We start from the raw sequence: 13,621 nt of genomic DNA, 5'->3' as shown, positions 1-13,621 counted from the left end.
AGAAGAACGTGAGGGGAAGCCCCGCCCACAACATTCCCGCCTTGTGAGAAGCCCCGCCCCTTAAACATGGCGTCCGCCCCTTAAAGATGGCGTCCTCCCTCCCCTCAGCAGCCCGCCTCAGCCCAGTCCATCCACAGCCCCTGTAGCCCCTGTAGCCCCTGTAGCCCCTGTAGCCCCTGTAGCCCCTGTAGCCCCTGTAGCCCCTGTAGCCCCTGTAGGCTCCTATAGAGCCCCCGTATCCCCTCGGAGCCCCCTGTAGCCCCTCTCCTTCCACATCAGTGCAGGTGCTGCTTGTGGGCACTACCTCACGGCTCGCATCAGCCTCTTAAAGGGCATATTTCCAAGCTGTGTGGGAACAGATGTAAAAAGGGTTTTTATTTGAGGCAGTAATCCATCTAAAAGCTCCGCTTTAGTGGTGGAAATCGGGATATTTCCACAACAGCCGCGCGAGGGCAGCACAGCACCGCCCGATGCTTCCCTCACACCGCCGTGCACACAGCGCTACTTTCCAAAGCCTTTTCCTTAATACTTTGTAATGTTACAGCGCGCTCAGTGACGCTATGGCCAAAGCTATTACTTTCCTCGCCCTGCATTACTCAAAGGAGCGGATATTTTTCCAAACATTCGGTGTTTTTTTGTATTTCCCGAGCCCTGCGGCCTGCCCTGCTCCGCCCCGGCCGGGAGGAGCCAACGCTGGCGGCCGCCCCACCCTTAGCGACGGCGGGGCCCGGCCATGAGGCTGAGCCGGGCTGCAGTGCTGGCCAGGGCCAAAGCCGTCGCTCTCGATGGGGTCCGGAGGCTGAACTGCTGGTGGGGGCCTGGGATGTGGGGATAGGGACGGGGCTGAGGATGGGAACAGGACGGGCCTTACCGTGAGAGGGATGTACGAGGGGATGGGGACGAGTAGGGCCTTGCAAGTGGGAGGGACAGGCCGAGGGATGGAGGCAGGCAGGATATTGGGGAGGGATAGGCAGGGCTAAGGGTTGGGGACAGGGCTAGGGGTTGGGGGCAGGCAGGGCCTTGCAATGGAAGGGACAGGCCGAGGGATGGAGGCAAGCAGGGCATTGAGGGGGGATAGGCAGGGAGAGGCTTTGGGGACAGGCAGGGCTTGTGAATATTGAGCAGCCTTGAGGTCCCAGGCAGGTCTGCAATGGCAGAGCAGCCCTGGAGGGGACAGTGGGGACATGGCAGAGGTGTAGGATAGGCCCAGGCCTGCAGTGCACAGCTGATGGGAGGCTGTGACCAAGGCCAATACAGTGATAGCCCTTTCCTCCCACAGGGGCAGCCACATCACAGATGTAAGTACCGTGCTGCCGTCTGCTCATCTCATCGATCCCCTGCCTGTACCTGGAAAGAACTGGCACTGGGAGGGTACTGGGGTACCTGTGTTCACCTGACGGTGCAGGATTTGGGCTCGTAGGCACATCCGCACTGCAGGAAAGGGATGCCCGGGTGAGAGGGATGTATCCTTCCTGGAAAGCAGCGTAAGGACTGCAGAGCTGCTGGAAAGAAGAGCAGCGAGATGCTGGCAGGGTGCAAAGGGTGGAGGCGCTGCTGATTCTGTGCTGGATCTGGCAGCAAATCCCTCAGGCGGTGCTAAGCTTGGGTTAGACTGAAGCAACCTGAATTCCTGCTCTAGCTTTTATCTTGTGTGGCTTAAACTGCTGTGTTTTGTTGTTGTTGTTCTGTTGTGCTTTGTGGGTTTGTTTGTTTTTGCCTGAGAGTGCAGTTTAATGTTTAATCTCTTCCTGCATAGATATCCATATGCCGGGATCTGCCCAACGTTGAGGTGATCACATTCAGGTGAATCCCAAGCTGCTGACACTGGCAAGAGCAGAGATCGTGTGTTTCACGTGGCTGTGTCCTGGCTTTGGGTTTGGTGCTGCCTCTTAGAGCGTGTCTCCAGGCTGTCAGCCTCTCCTCACCTCTTTTCTCAAGCAGAGATGTGGAAATTCTTATCCTTCAGCACACTCCTCTGTCCCCTTGCTATTTGTTTAGAGGGGGGTTAAAATGTCTCAGGGTTTTTGCTCCATAGGTCATATTCTATGGAGCATAGGATTTTCTGGGCCTCCACATGAAGCCAGTTTGCAGAAAGCTGGTTGAATGGAGCTCTCCAAGCTCCATATTTCTCCCATCTCACGTGGAGCCTCTGCTATCTTTAAAACAGAGCTTTTCAGCTTGGGAATCTTCTGTGGGTTCTTCTTCATGTTGGGAATCTGTGGGTTCTCCTTCAGCTGGAGCTGCTAGAGAAAAGGGCGTCAGTGTGATGGATGGTTGGGGGAAGCAAAAGCTGTTTGTCATCTTCAGCAGAGAGCAGCGCCTGCTTTTTTAATTCCTCCCTCTGTTTACAAAGATGAAATGCCATCTTTTTGTTCCATGCAAAGCCGTAGGCTCCTGATCACCGCCCTCGCTGTGTCGGTGTGAGGCTTCTCAGTGAAGCTGATGCAGAGAAAGGGGTTGAAAAGCTGCGTGCTGCAGGGGCCCTGCTCACCGCTAAGGGCACAATGAGGAAGGGTGGGCTGAGCCTGTGCTCTCTCTGCAGCCTGAATGGCATCTCAGACCTCGAGCCGCTGAACCAATGCCAGAATCTGAGTGAGCTCTACTTGAGGAAGAACAACATAGCAAGCCTGAATGAGCTCTTCTACCTCAAAAACCTGCCCCGGCTGAGGGTCCTGTGGCTGTCTGAAAACCCCTGCTGTGGGTCGGACCCCCACCGCTACAGGATGACGGTGCTCCGCAACCTCCCCAGCCTGCAGAAGCTCGATAATCAAGGTGGGTGTTGGCAGGGAAATGAACAGCCCCGAGCCCTGGGTAGGGTAAACTGGAAACCAGTGATGTGCTGGTTCCTCTTGTTCAGGTGTCCTCCACTCTTTGTGATGGGGAAATGTGGTACGGGTATGCAGGCAGGCTGGATCTGTCAGAAGTCGAGAGTCCCCCCTCTGTAGAACCATTGCTCTCAAGCTGGTTTCTCCCTTTTGTGCCCTGCAGTGCCAGGGTTAGTGCTAGCGGGGCTGAAAGAGGCTCATTAGAGCTGAGGCTGAAACATTCATTAGTGGTTTTTCAGAGCTTTCTCCTTTGCTCTGGCAAAACAAAGAATCTGTAATTGGATCTGCGGTTATAGAAAGAGCTTTTCTACCTGCTAGCAGTAATTTGGTGGCTTTTGGAGCCTTGCAGAGCATCTTTGCATCCCTGCCTGGTATCTTTCTCCTTTTAAGAGCTTGGTGACAGCCACTGTTCTCTCGTGGGGGAGAATGAAAGCAAAAGGCCTCTACAAAGCAGGATTGTTGGGTGAAATTCTCCGGGTGTAGCTCTGCAGCAGCAGCACATTCCTGATCACAGGCAATGTCTTTCTGGGCTGCTGGAGCTCATTGCAAGCAAATGGCTCCAGGCTGTTGTTTTTGCTTTCACAGCCGTGACAGAGGAAGAGCTGTCCCAGGCCCTGGTTGATGGGGAGGAAATCACGGCCCCACCAGCCAGGAGGAGTATGGAGAATGGCTGCTCTGCATCCACAGAGTCCAGTGCTGCCGAATCCACAGTGGAGACTGAGAGCGAGATGCTGAGCTTCGGTTTGGAGGAGACCAAGTGAGATATTAGGGCTCTTGGGCTGGACCTGTGGGTAACATAATAGGACCCTGCCAGCCAAGCCCCCCATCTTCTATGGGCAAGCCCTGCAGTGGGTGCAGATTCCTGTTGTTCCAGTTAGTGTGATGGAGCAGTGCTGGGTCAACAGTACTCACGGGTCTGGTTCTCTATCTGCCAAACAGGCCCTTCCACGGAGGGGTGCTTGCTATCAGCTGCATGTGCAGACAGAGGTGGGTGAGCTCACCTCCTTAGCTCCCCTGCAGCATGCTTTGGTGCTCATCAGCACCGTGCACATGCTGGAGTGTGGTGTGATGCAGTTGGTTCCCAGTCCCATGGCTGAGAGCAGCCTCCTCTTATTGCCTTGCCTGATTACATCCTGTAGCTGTGAGGCTCTTACTATGGTTTTGCTCAGGCTGCTGTGTTCTGTAGGCAGCCGAGGTGTGTGAGATGTGCTTTGAATCCCTTGGCTAGAGACTTGTTGGGTGACTGCCAGTGACTGCAGAAGTTTGGCCTGGCCGAGTAAGGTTTTGCCTTCTGCTTATTGTAACATTTGCTCTTCTTCCCTTTCTTCAGCAAAATCCGAGAGCAGCTTGGTATGAAGCCTGTTCCTAGGGATAAATTTTCCTCCTTCTCATCTCAAGAGGTGGACTGTAGCCAAAAGACAAGAGTGAGTATCTTTCAAGTCCAAATTGCTTTTCATCTTTGCAATGCCGTGCTGTGTCTTTATTTTCCTCCGCACGCAAAGAAAGCCTGATGAGGTTTGTGCTCTCCATCTGTCTGCCCACGGGCACGTGTGTCCCTGCACTAAGGCAGTGCTAGGAGGTGGGCAGCAGCTGAAATGCAGCTGGTGAGCGGGAGGATGCTGAATCGAGTGCATAGGTGCATCTTCAGCCCCCTCGGTGGTGTAACCCCAGATGAACCTCATGGATCTTGGCTGTGCAGCTGGGAGCTGCTGTATTCTGGGCTCGGTGCCATCGCTGCAATTGGCATAGGGAGGCCATAGTGAGGATCTAGACCGTGTTCTGCCTCATTCTGATGCTTGTTGCCTTCATGTCCACGTTCATTCCATGTATTGTAGGCTTCCTTTATAGCTCCAAGAGTACTACTGCAGGTCCTGCCTTTTTTCCCTGTTTTTCTTTCTTCTTTCTGCCAAATGAAAATGAAGGGGATGTGGGCACAGACTGCAGCTGTGGAGCTTTAAGTTGGACATTAGGAAGAAAGATTTCCCCTACAAGGTGCCTGGAGAGGTTGTGGAATCTCCCTCTGGAGTTTTTCACGACAGGGTTTGACAGAGCCGAGTTCTGGTGTTGGCAGCAGTCCTGCTTTGCTGGAAGGCTGGCCTGGGGACTTCCAAAGGTTCTATCCAGCTCCTGTTTTTGCTATTGTCTTACCATTGCTCAGATCAGAGTGGGGGCAGGTCCTTTCTCACCCTTCATGTGGTCACACTGGAGAAAGGACAGCTGTTCAGTTGAGCGCCCTTTTCCCTACAGGAGCCAGAGGTGTGCGGGCAGTCTATGCAGGACTGGGTGGACGAGTTTGTCCTGCATTCCAGTGAGTCTCCTCCAAGGCAGCCTCTGCCCCTCAGGGCCTCAGGGGGGTCGGTTTGTCCTTGTAGGTGCAGGTGATGAAGTCCCTAGAAGGAGCAGCAACTCGAAAACCGAGTGCCCCCCTTCTCTGGGCTGATGTTAACGTGTTTGTTTAAAGCAGTGTCTGTCTCATCCTGGCAGAACAATGTGCTGAACGCCATCCTGCTTCTCACGAAGGAGCTGGACGCGGAAGGTCTGGAGATTGTCCAGCAGACAGTGGGGAGGAGGCTGCAGGCCTTTCGGAAGAGAGAGCTGCAAGAGGAGTGAGGGTGCGTGCTGTATCCTGGAGCACTCCGTGAGCCAGGGAGCTTGCCCCAGCCCAGCAGCACCACTCTGCCCATACATGCCTGGCTCAGCACGTCCCGCTGCACTTCCCCTGTGGATGAGGTGATGCTGGCTGAGAGCAACTGCCCCTTTACCTCTCCTGACATTGCCCCTGGCTGTGTGCATCACGCTGGCAGGATCTGCCTCTCAGGAGCTTTCCTGCTGGCCTGGCAGGCTCTGTTAATGTGTGCATGTTGCATCACTGGGGTCATTCGATGGGAGCCATGGCATGATCAACAAGAAAAAGCTAATAGGGCTGTGGGCAGAGGTGCTGCTGTGCTGTACAAATGAAGGGGCTGGAAAGCCTGACAGCAGCCAGAAGTACCACTGCTCCCTGTTGGCCGAGCACTTGGCCAGTTGTCATAGAACAGGCTCTGAAGGCAGCTTCTCCCACAAAGGTTTGTTTGAATCTTGGGAAGACGCTGCCTGAAGGGTTTTCAACAACTCTCTGGTGCAGATGGTGAAGGTCAATGTCAAATTCTTTCTTTATCTTAAAACTCTTGATTTCTTTCGGCCTTGTTAGTACAAGCAGCATCTGATTCCATGGTCAGGTGGCCCATGGAAGACCTTGGTGCAGCCTGGGTGAAGCAGCACATCCTGAATGCTCTGCTGTAGTTTCGCCCCTGCTTGCCCTCGCAGGCATTTGAGCAGCCCAAGGGAAAATGAACCTTAGAGCAAAATGCTCCTGTGTGTTTTGGGAGAAAACGAGCCAAGCATTGCTGTCGGAATGCACAGGTATCAAGGGTGGTGCTTAAGTGAAGAAGCTGCGTTCAGAAGGGTTTTACAAAGCTGTTAAATACCACTTGAAACATTGTGACATAGCAAATAAAAGCCGTTTTCCCTCTAGGACCTGCGAGTTGTGCCTGGGGCTCGGCAACCATGGTGAGAACAACTGACTCTGGGCATTGCTGTGTTACATCTGGGTCACGGCTCCCATTGTGAGCCCTCTGAAGCCGCAGGGCAGCTGTTGGCCCCTGCTCCATCCCGCTTCACTGACCGTGAAATGCTTCATCTGACTGCAGTGCTGCTCATAACCACAACTGCTGCACCTCCCTGCTTTCCAAAGGCACTTTGCTGCTGGGGCAGCTCTGCAGCAGGGAGCAAAGGGACTGTGAGCAAGGCTTGGTGCAGAGATGCAAAGCCTGCAGGATGGGGGACGTGGCCTTTGGTGCGGTTCTTTGCAGGGCCTGGGGTGGTTGTGGCTCTGCTCCCTGTGTCTGCACAGGCACCCAGGCCCCTGCACTGGGTTGTGCTGATAGGATGCTCCTTGGGGATGTTAGCCCCGTGCACACAAGCACATCTATGTGGCTTTGGGATGAGGGGACACAGCGTGTCCCTCTGGTGAGGATTGCTGATGCCTTTAACTCTTCAGATGACCTAGTTCTTGCCTGCTGTGTTAAGCCCAGCTGCACTGAACTGGTCAGTGTGATTTATTATATACTAGTCTTGCCCTGACAGCCAAAGCCCCAGAGACTTACCCGGCATCTTGTTTGCATCCTGCCCTTGCACAGAGGTTAAGTCTTCTCCCAGGCTGCCTCGACAGCTGTTTGGTGGCAGAATTTGCACCTTTTTGCACCGAGGATCGTGGGAGCAGCCACTGAAGTGTGTTGGCAGACACCCCATGGCCTGGAGCCCCCCATTTTGCTGGGAGGGGAGTGTCTGGAGCAAGCACTGTGGCTTGTCACAGGGCTGGTGGTGGCTGCCGGAGTGCTGAGCGTGGCCTGGGGCCGCTCTGGCGCAGCTCCTTTTTTCTCAGCTCACAGCAGTCAGGCTGTTAATCCCCGCCAGAGCGCTCTGCCTACGTGCCGTGCCTGTCATACTTGGCTGGTGCTGCTGCTGCAGCTGCCAGGTGCCCTCTCTGCTCCTGGGGCACCTCGTAGCATCTTTGTTAGTGGCCTTCCTTCCCCTCTGTGATCCTCAGGGCCCTGTTGAGTGAGATGGGCTCCCCATATCAGCATAGGGCAACCGCTTTCCCCCCTCCCCAGTGCCTGGAGTAGCGCTGTGATCTGTGCCTGGGGTCCCCAGGGCAGGTATCACCAGGGAAGAGCTGCTGTTTCATTCATCCAGTTCAGCTGGTTCTCTGCACTCAGCTCTTGCAGGGATGATGAGCTCACTGTCTTTATCCGGAGCCTAAAATAAGCGCTGTAGCCAGCTAGGGGAATAGCACTGCTGCCCTTAAAATCAAAGGGGCCTCCACATTGGGGATAACTCAGTGGAAAAAAGAACAGCTCTGTCCAAACCCTACAAGTGTGACACGTCCCCATGATGGTGATGTTCGTCAGTCTGGCTCTGGGAGGAAGGAGTCCTGGGAAATGAGTTGTCTGGCATCGGCTGAGCGCAGCCAAAGCCAAGGAGTTTGGCAGCTACACCCTGAGAAACTGCGTGTAAACCACACGCGTCACCCTGACCCATCCGCTTTGAACGTCCCTCCAAGGTGGGAACCAAACCCTGGGAGATGCAGTTTTCCTCCAGGGTTGAGAGGTCTCCTGGCACAGGGACACAGACTTTGCGTATTCTGGATGGAGTCATGCAATGGGAGGCTGCCTGGGCTCCTTTTCTCCCAGGACCCCAACTTGGGGGTGCACAGAGCAGGGAAACATCCCAGCGTTAGTTGGGCTCTGCAGCTCAGCTTTCTCACACCCCCTCCTTACAGCAGCACAGGATGGTCCCCCCATCCCAATGCACACCCCATGGGGTCACAGCCTCCGGTCCTCCTCCCTATGGGACCCTGCAATGACCACGCTGGTGACGCAGTGTTGGCTCCAGCAGGTTTTATCTCTAAGACGCAAGCGACGCCGCGATGGTGAGACACGGTGGGGTCACAGAGCGGTGGTGAGATGATGGGCACGGCCCTGCTGGTGGCATTGAGGGCCACGTGGTGGTGGTGACAGCCAAGCATCATGCAGGGTGGCCGGGGACAGGGGGCTGCCAGGACCGGTGTCCTGTGCCTGCTCTGGCACAGCACCACAACCTCTTCCACTCCACTCCCCTCCCGTGTGGGGTCGTCAGCTAAAAGCAGCGATTGGTTTGGGCTATCAAGCCATGAAATAAGGAATCAGGAGTACCCCATCATTAAATAATAAACTAGAAGACGATGATTTCTGGGCCGGGCTGCGTAGCCAAGCACAGGGAAGCCTTTGTTCCCATATCTGCACAGTGACTGGCCCCAAGGAGCAGCAATTTCAGGCAGGGTCTGGGGAGGTTGCATCGGGGATGGCCACTAGAAGCCCTTCTCGATGCTGAGCGTGCGCCGGGTGACGTGCTCCATGGTCCCCGAGATGTACTCGGTCAGGCTGATCTGGTAGTTGGCCAACATCTTCAGCATCAGCCGCAGGTTCAGCCACCACTGCTCCTGGGGCAGCCGGTGCCTGTAAAACAGGACACAGCTCTCCAGCGGCCCTGGGCATGGTGGGCCTCGCCACTGAGTTTTGGGCAGCCTGGGGGAGCCGTGGACAGGGGACGGGCACTTACTCAAAATCAGTGACTTTCTTGAGCTCCGTCACAGGGCTGAAGGCCACCACCTTCTTCCTCAGCCCAATGACACAGGCGGAGTCGGCCGAGTTGGCGAACACGCGCCCTGTAGGGGACACAAAGTCATCAGCAGGGACAGCGGCAATACTGCAACCAGCACCCCCAGCCCTGCGCTCACCTTTGCGGTATGACTCCTGCAGCTTCTCTGACATCCACAGCACAGCCTTCACACCCAGCTTGGTCCCATAGTTGCGGTCAAAGGGGGTCGGAGCTCCCCCCTAGGGACAGAGAAAAAGCTGAGGTCAAGCCCCTGTGGGACAAGGCCCGGTGCTGGTGGCCCTCCCGTCCCTGTACCTGCTGGAGGTGGCCCAGGACATTGATCCTGCAGTCGAAGATGCCCTTGCCCTCAGAGGAGTAGAGGTTGTACAGGAACTCAGTGGTGTAGTGCTCGTGGCACTTCTCGTTGCTGAGGGAGCAGAGAGAAGGGATGGGGTTACTCCTTTGTGGGCTGTCCCCAGGGGGTCCCGAGGGACATGGATATGATGAGAGGTGGTGGCCTCGAGTTGTACCAGGGTCAGGTTGGATGTTGGGGAACATTCCTTCTCAGACAGAGCAGCGAGGCGCTGCACAGCCGCACAGGGAGGTGGGGCAGCCACCATCCCTGGAGGTGTTCAGAGCCATGGAGATGTGGCACTGAGGGACGTGGGCACAGTGGGGCGGGCTGGGGTTGGACTTGGGGTTCTCATAGATCTTTTCCAACCCTAATGATTCTATGACTTAGGACTCACCGCAGCACCAGCCCTCTCTGGATGTCTGTCTTCATTTTGTCCGTCAGGTGCTCCACGTTGGCCTGCAGGACAAACCCCAGCATGTCCCCAGCCTTCCTCACCCACCCCACATTCCCCCAACCCAACCAGATCTCATCCGCAGCTCTTCCCAATTCCATTTCCCACCATTTTTCCCCACTAAAACAGGGTATCGCTGGGATACTGAGGGCCGCTCACCTTCAGGTCATGGATGGTGAAAGGCTCTTCATACACATAGGCAGCATCGGCACCCACGGCGATGCCGGTGACGGTGGACAGATACCCACAGTAGCCTCCCATGGTCTCAATGATGAAGACGCGGCGCTTGGTGCCCGACGCCGACTGCTTGATGCGGTCACAGCTCTGTGCAGGGACAACGCTGGTCACAGGGCCATGTTCATACAGCGCAGTGCTCCCACCCCACCGCTGCCCCTCACCTCCATGGCTGCGTTGACGGCTGTGTCTGAGCCCAGGCTGAAGTCGGTGCCGGGCACGTTGTTGCTGATGGTGGCGGGGATGACACACATGATGATGCAGAGCTCCTCGTATTGCCCACGGGCTTCCACCAGCTGCAGCACCCCCTCGTATGCCTGCAATGGGCACGGCTGTGAGCAGGGTCCCACAGCACACCACCACCCGGGGCCAGGATGGTGTCAGTGCATCTCCATCAGGTGTGGGAGATTCACTGACACCAAAGGGCACTTCTACATTCAGCATTCCCTCATACCTCAAAGCCGCCAATGACCAGCAGAGCTTGGATGTTGAATTTCCTCACATTCTCCACGATCTTTTCCATGCAAGTCTTGGGCAGAGTCCTGGAAGGGGGAAAGACCCTGCACTGAGGCCACTGAGAAGCCCAGAGCCCTACAGTGTCCCTTATGGCCATGGGCCACTCACCGCTTGGTGCCGAGCATGGACCCCCCACGTCCCAGCCAGCCTGCCACGTCGTGCCAGCCCACCTCGCGGATCTGCAAGAAGCAGTGCTCAATTTTGGAGCCGGGGACCACCCCAGTCAGAGCCCTGTGGGGTGTTTGGTGCCCCCACACTCACCTGTCCCTTGGCCAAGCCCTCGAAGCCGTCGCTCACAGCATAGACGGTGTGGCCGTGGCAGATGCTGATGCGCACAGCTGAGCGCACGGCCGCATTCATACCGGCAGCGGGGGCCCCCACATTCAGGATGGCCAGGCTGAAGGGGCTCTGTGGGGACAGCAGCCGTGTGGTGGGGATGGTGGCATGCCACCAGGAGGGGAACAGCACTGTCCTCCTTAGAATTGAGGGGACGATGGAGAGGACAGCTTGGCAGCCCGTCTTACCTTCTCCTGCGCTGGCTTCTGGTGTGCCAACATTTTATAGATGTTCCAGTTGTTCTCAAAGCTCCTGCAAGGACAGCAGTGGCTCTAGTGGAGAACCTCTGTTCCAGCAGGTCTCCCCAATCACCCCATCTGGTTCCCCCATGGTGGCTCACCTCCCGCGGAGCTGGATCGCCTCATCAAACCTCTTCTCATCCATGGCCTTCTGCACGTCCTTTGTCTTGGGGGAGAGACACCCGCATGTGGAGTGACAGCAGCGGGACACCCAACAGAGGTGCCACCAACCCCATGGAGGTGCCACCACCAGCTCCGCATCCCCCCAGTGCCCCCATGCACTCACCACCTGGACGCACTCCATCAGCGGCAGCCGCACCGACTGGTTCCCTGACAGGCTGACTACGCAGGCAGGAGTGTCCGGGGTGGCCTCCAGCAGCGCCATCACCGCCTCCATCCCCATCTTGCTGCTCTGTAGTGGATCAGGGGCACCCACTGGGTGATGGCAAAGCCCTTCTCCCACCTCCTGTCCCCATCCCGCAGCCCTGGGCACCCACCAGCACACGGTCGAAGGCAGAGGGCGTCCCACCACGCTGCACGTGGCCCAGGATGGTGACACGGGTGTCGAAGCCCAGGCGCTGCACCACCAGCTGAGGGACAGAGAGGCTGTCAGAGCAGGCAGGGCCTGGCTGTGGGGCAGGCAATGGGGTGAGCCTTACGTCTTTGACGTAGTTGGAGGAGATGGGTTTGCCGTTGCGATCGATGGCGCCCTCGGCCACGATGATGATGTTGAGCCGTGAGCCTCGGCTGCGGGTCTGGGGGAGCAAAGGGCACAGCAGCTCAGCCACAGTCTGTGCCAGCTGAGCGTGTTCTGGACACAGGCATCCTCCTTGTATCCCCACGGTAGGGATGGGTGCCTCACCTCCCCGAGCCGCTCACACATCAGGTCCTCCCAGCCGTCCTCTGGGGGGGATTCGGGGATGAAGAGCCAGTCGGCCCCCGAGGCCAGTCCAGACACCAGCGCCAGGTACCTGCAGGGAGTGGTGGTGGCACACAGGTGTCCCCAAGGGCCCAAAGTACCACAAAAAGCCCCCACTCCATCCAGTGTCCTCACCCACAGTGGCGGCCCATCACCTCCAGCACGAACGTCCTTTGGTGGCTGCAAGGACATAGGTTAGGGACATGGTCAGTGGGCATGATTAGGTCAGGTCAATGGTTGGATGATCTTAGAGGTCATTTCCAACCTTAATGATTCTGTGATAACCAAGGGATGAAGGTGGAGGAGGATGAGGAGGGTGGGAGCCGTGCAATGGCCAGGCCAACATTCTCACCTCTGGGCCGTGGTGGTGATGGCGTCCACGATCTCTATGATGCGGTGCAGTGCTGAGTCGGTGCCGATGGTCATGTCGGTGCCACAGAAGTCGTTGTCGATAGAGCCCACCATGCCCACCACGTTGAGCCGCCCGTTGGCCTTCGCCATCTCCTCACTGATCACCCCTGCGCCCGACGCTTCGTGTTGAGCTCTGGGGTCACCCCATGGGTACCCACCCCATCCCACAGCACCCACCTTCCCGCAGCAGCTCATCCACCAGCCCGGCCCACTCAGCACGGAAGATATCGGCCCCGGTCAGGCTCCCATCGCCGCCGATGACGCAGAGGTTGGTGATGCCGTGCACGATCAGGTTGTGTGCAGCACGCAGGCGGCCCTGCCTCGTGGTGAAGGCTTTGCAGCGGGCGCTGCCGATGACCGTACCGCCCTGCAGAGGGGGACAGCGAGTGGGGGGTTGGGGGGGAACGTGGCACGGCGGTTTGTCACCTGGGGCGCCCCCGGTGCGTCCCGGCGATGCTCACCAGCTGGATGATGTTGGACACGCTGAGCCAGGTGGCCTGTTTGATGTTGTCGCCGCCGTCCACCAGCCCCTGGTAGCCCTGCGGGGACACGGAGGTGACATCCCTGCGTGCCGTACCCGGGGGCGGGGCGGCTGGCGGGGGCGCGGGGCGGGCAGACCTCGTAGATGAGGAAGACCTTTGCTCCCACGTAGATGCCCATGCGGGTGACGGCGCGCACGGCGGCGTTCATGCCTGCGGAGGGGACACGTGGCACCGCGGGGACATCGCTGCGCCAGGGGCGGACCCGCCGCTCTCAGCGGGCCAACATCCCGATGTCACGCAGCCCCACGCTCCATGTCCCCGCGTCCTACACCCCGCATCCCACAGGCCCCCGCGCCATCGAGGACTCCGGACCCGCCGCACTCCCACAAGGGACCCGTGTGTGGGTACCCGCCCCCCCCGGCCGCCCCTCGGGCCTCACCCTGCGCGTCGCCGCCGCTGGTGAGCACGGCTATGGCCATGCCGGCCCCCGCCATCCGCAGCCGCTCCAGCTCCGCCGCCGCCATCGCTGCGCTGCCCGGCACCGGCGGCCCCACCCCCGCTGCCCACGCCCACCTCTATGGCCTCACCCATAAGGTGGAGCCACGCCCCCACCCGTCGGGCAGGGCCGGACGGAGCCGTGCGATGCTCATGTACAGTGATTGATCGATTGATTGAT

The 13,621-nt window shown here is 57.8% G+C and overlaps 2 protein-coding genes across 3 annotated transcripts; one reads left to right on the top strand and one right to left on the bottom strand.

Annotated features, from left to right (window-relative positions):
- Positions 1-290: 290 nt before the first annotated feature.
- Positions 291-6,339, top strand: CFAP410 (cilia and flagella associated protein 410). Of its 2 annotated transcripts, XM_032446562.1 has the most exons (8): positions 291-810; positions 1,280-1,298; positions 1,757-1,803; positions 2,543-2,772; positions 3,411-3,582; positions 4,156-4,249; positions 5,073-5,133; positions 5,310-6,339. In XM_032446562.1, the coding sequence occupies exons 1-8, from the start codon at positions 734-736 to the stop codon at positions 5,465-5,467; spliced, it is 858 nt and encodes a 285-aa protein (XP_032302453.1). In that variant the 5' UTR covers positions 291-733; the 3' UTR covers positions 5,468-6,339. The 2 variants fall into 2 exon arrangements, with proteins under 2 accessions (XP_032302453.1, XP_015726584.1); XM_015871098.2 differs by lacking the exon at positions 5,073-5,133 and having other exon boundaries at positions 303-810.
- A 1,909-nt stretch (positions 6,340-8,248) lies between these two features.
- On the bottom strand, positions 8,249-13,519 carry PFKL (phosphofructokinase, liver type). Its single transcript, XM_015871100.2, has 22 exons — positions 13,385-13,519; positions 13,082-13,155; positions 12,925-13,002; positions 12,641-12,830; positions 12,405-12,570; positions 12,188-12,232; positions 11,996-12,104; positions 11,793-11,888; positions 11,631-11,723; positions 11,420-11,545; positions 11,235-11,299; positions 11,083-11,146; positions 10,820-10,966; positions 10,667-10,737; positions 10,497-10,584; positions 10,207-10,359; positions 9,968-10,132; positions 9,752-9,813; positions 9,318-9,429; positions 9,142-9,241; positions 8,964-9,069; positions 8,249-8,860 (listed from the first exon to the last, which is right to left on the bottom strand). The coding sequence occupies exons 1-22, from the start codon at positions 13,467-13,469 to the stop codon at positions 8,713-8,715; spliced, it is 2,343 nt and encodes a 780-aa protein (XP_015726586.1). The 5' UTR covers positions 13,470-13,519; the 3' UTR covers positions 8,249-8,712.
- Positions 13,520-13,621: the final 102 nt, after the last annotated feature.

This window comes from Coturnix japonica, chromosome 9 (genome assembly GCF_001577835.2).
Source record: "Coturnix japonica isolate 7356 chromosome 9, Coturnix japonica 2.1, whole genome shotgun sequence".
Lineage (NCBI taxonomy): Eukaryota > Metazoa > Chordata > Aves > Galliformes > Phasianidae > Coturnix > Coturnix japonica.
This window is presented reverse-complemented; position numbering and strand designations above follow the sequence as displayed.

Excerpts from the sequence above, each read along its gene's own strand:
- CFAP410 (XM_032446562.1), top strand. The coding sequence starts at position 734 with ATGAGGCTGAGCCGGGCTGCAGTGCTGGCCAGGGCCAAAGCCGTCGCT. Across the intron at positions 1,804-2,542 it reads GTTGAGGTGATCACATTCAG|CCTGAATGGCATCTCAGACC; the intron begins GTGAATCCCAAG and ends CTCTCTCTGCAG. Across the intron at positions 3,583-4,155 it reads TTCGGTTTGGAGGAGACCAA|CAAAATCCGAGAGCAGCTTG; the intron begins GTGAGATATTAG and ends CCCTTTCTTCAG.
- PFKL (XM_015871100.2), bottom strand. The coding sequence starts at position 13,469 with ATGGCGGCGGCGGAGCTGGAGCGGCTGCGGATGGCGGGGGCCGGCATG. Across the intron at positions 9,814-9,967 it reads TCACCATCCATGACCTGAAG|GCCAACGTGGAGCACCTGAC; the intron begins GTGAGCGGCCCT and ends TTTGTCCTGCAG. Across the intron at positions 9,242-9,317 it reads TCCTGGGCCACCTCCAGCAG|GGGGGAGCTCCGACCCCCTT; the intron begins GTACAGGGACGG and ends CTCTGTCCCTAG.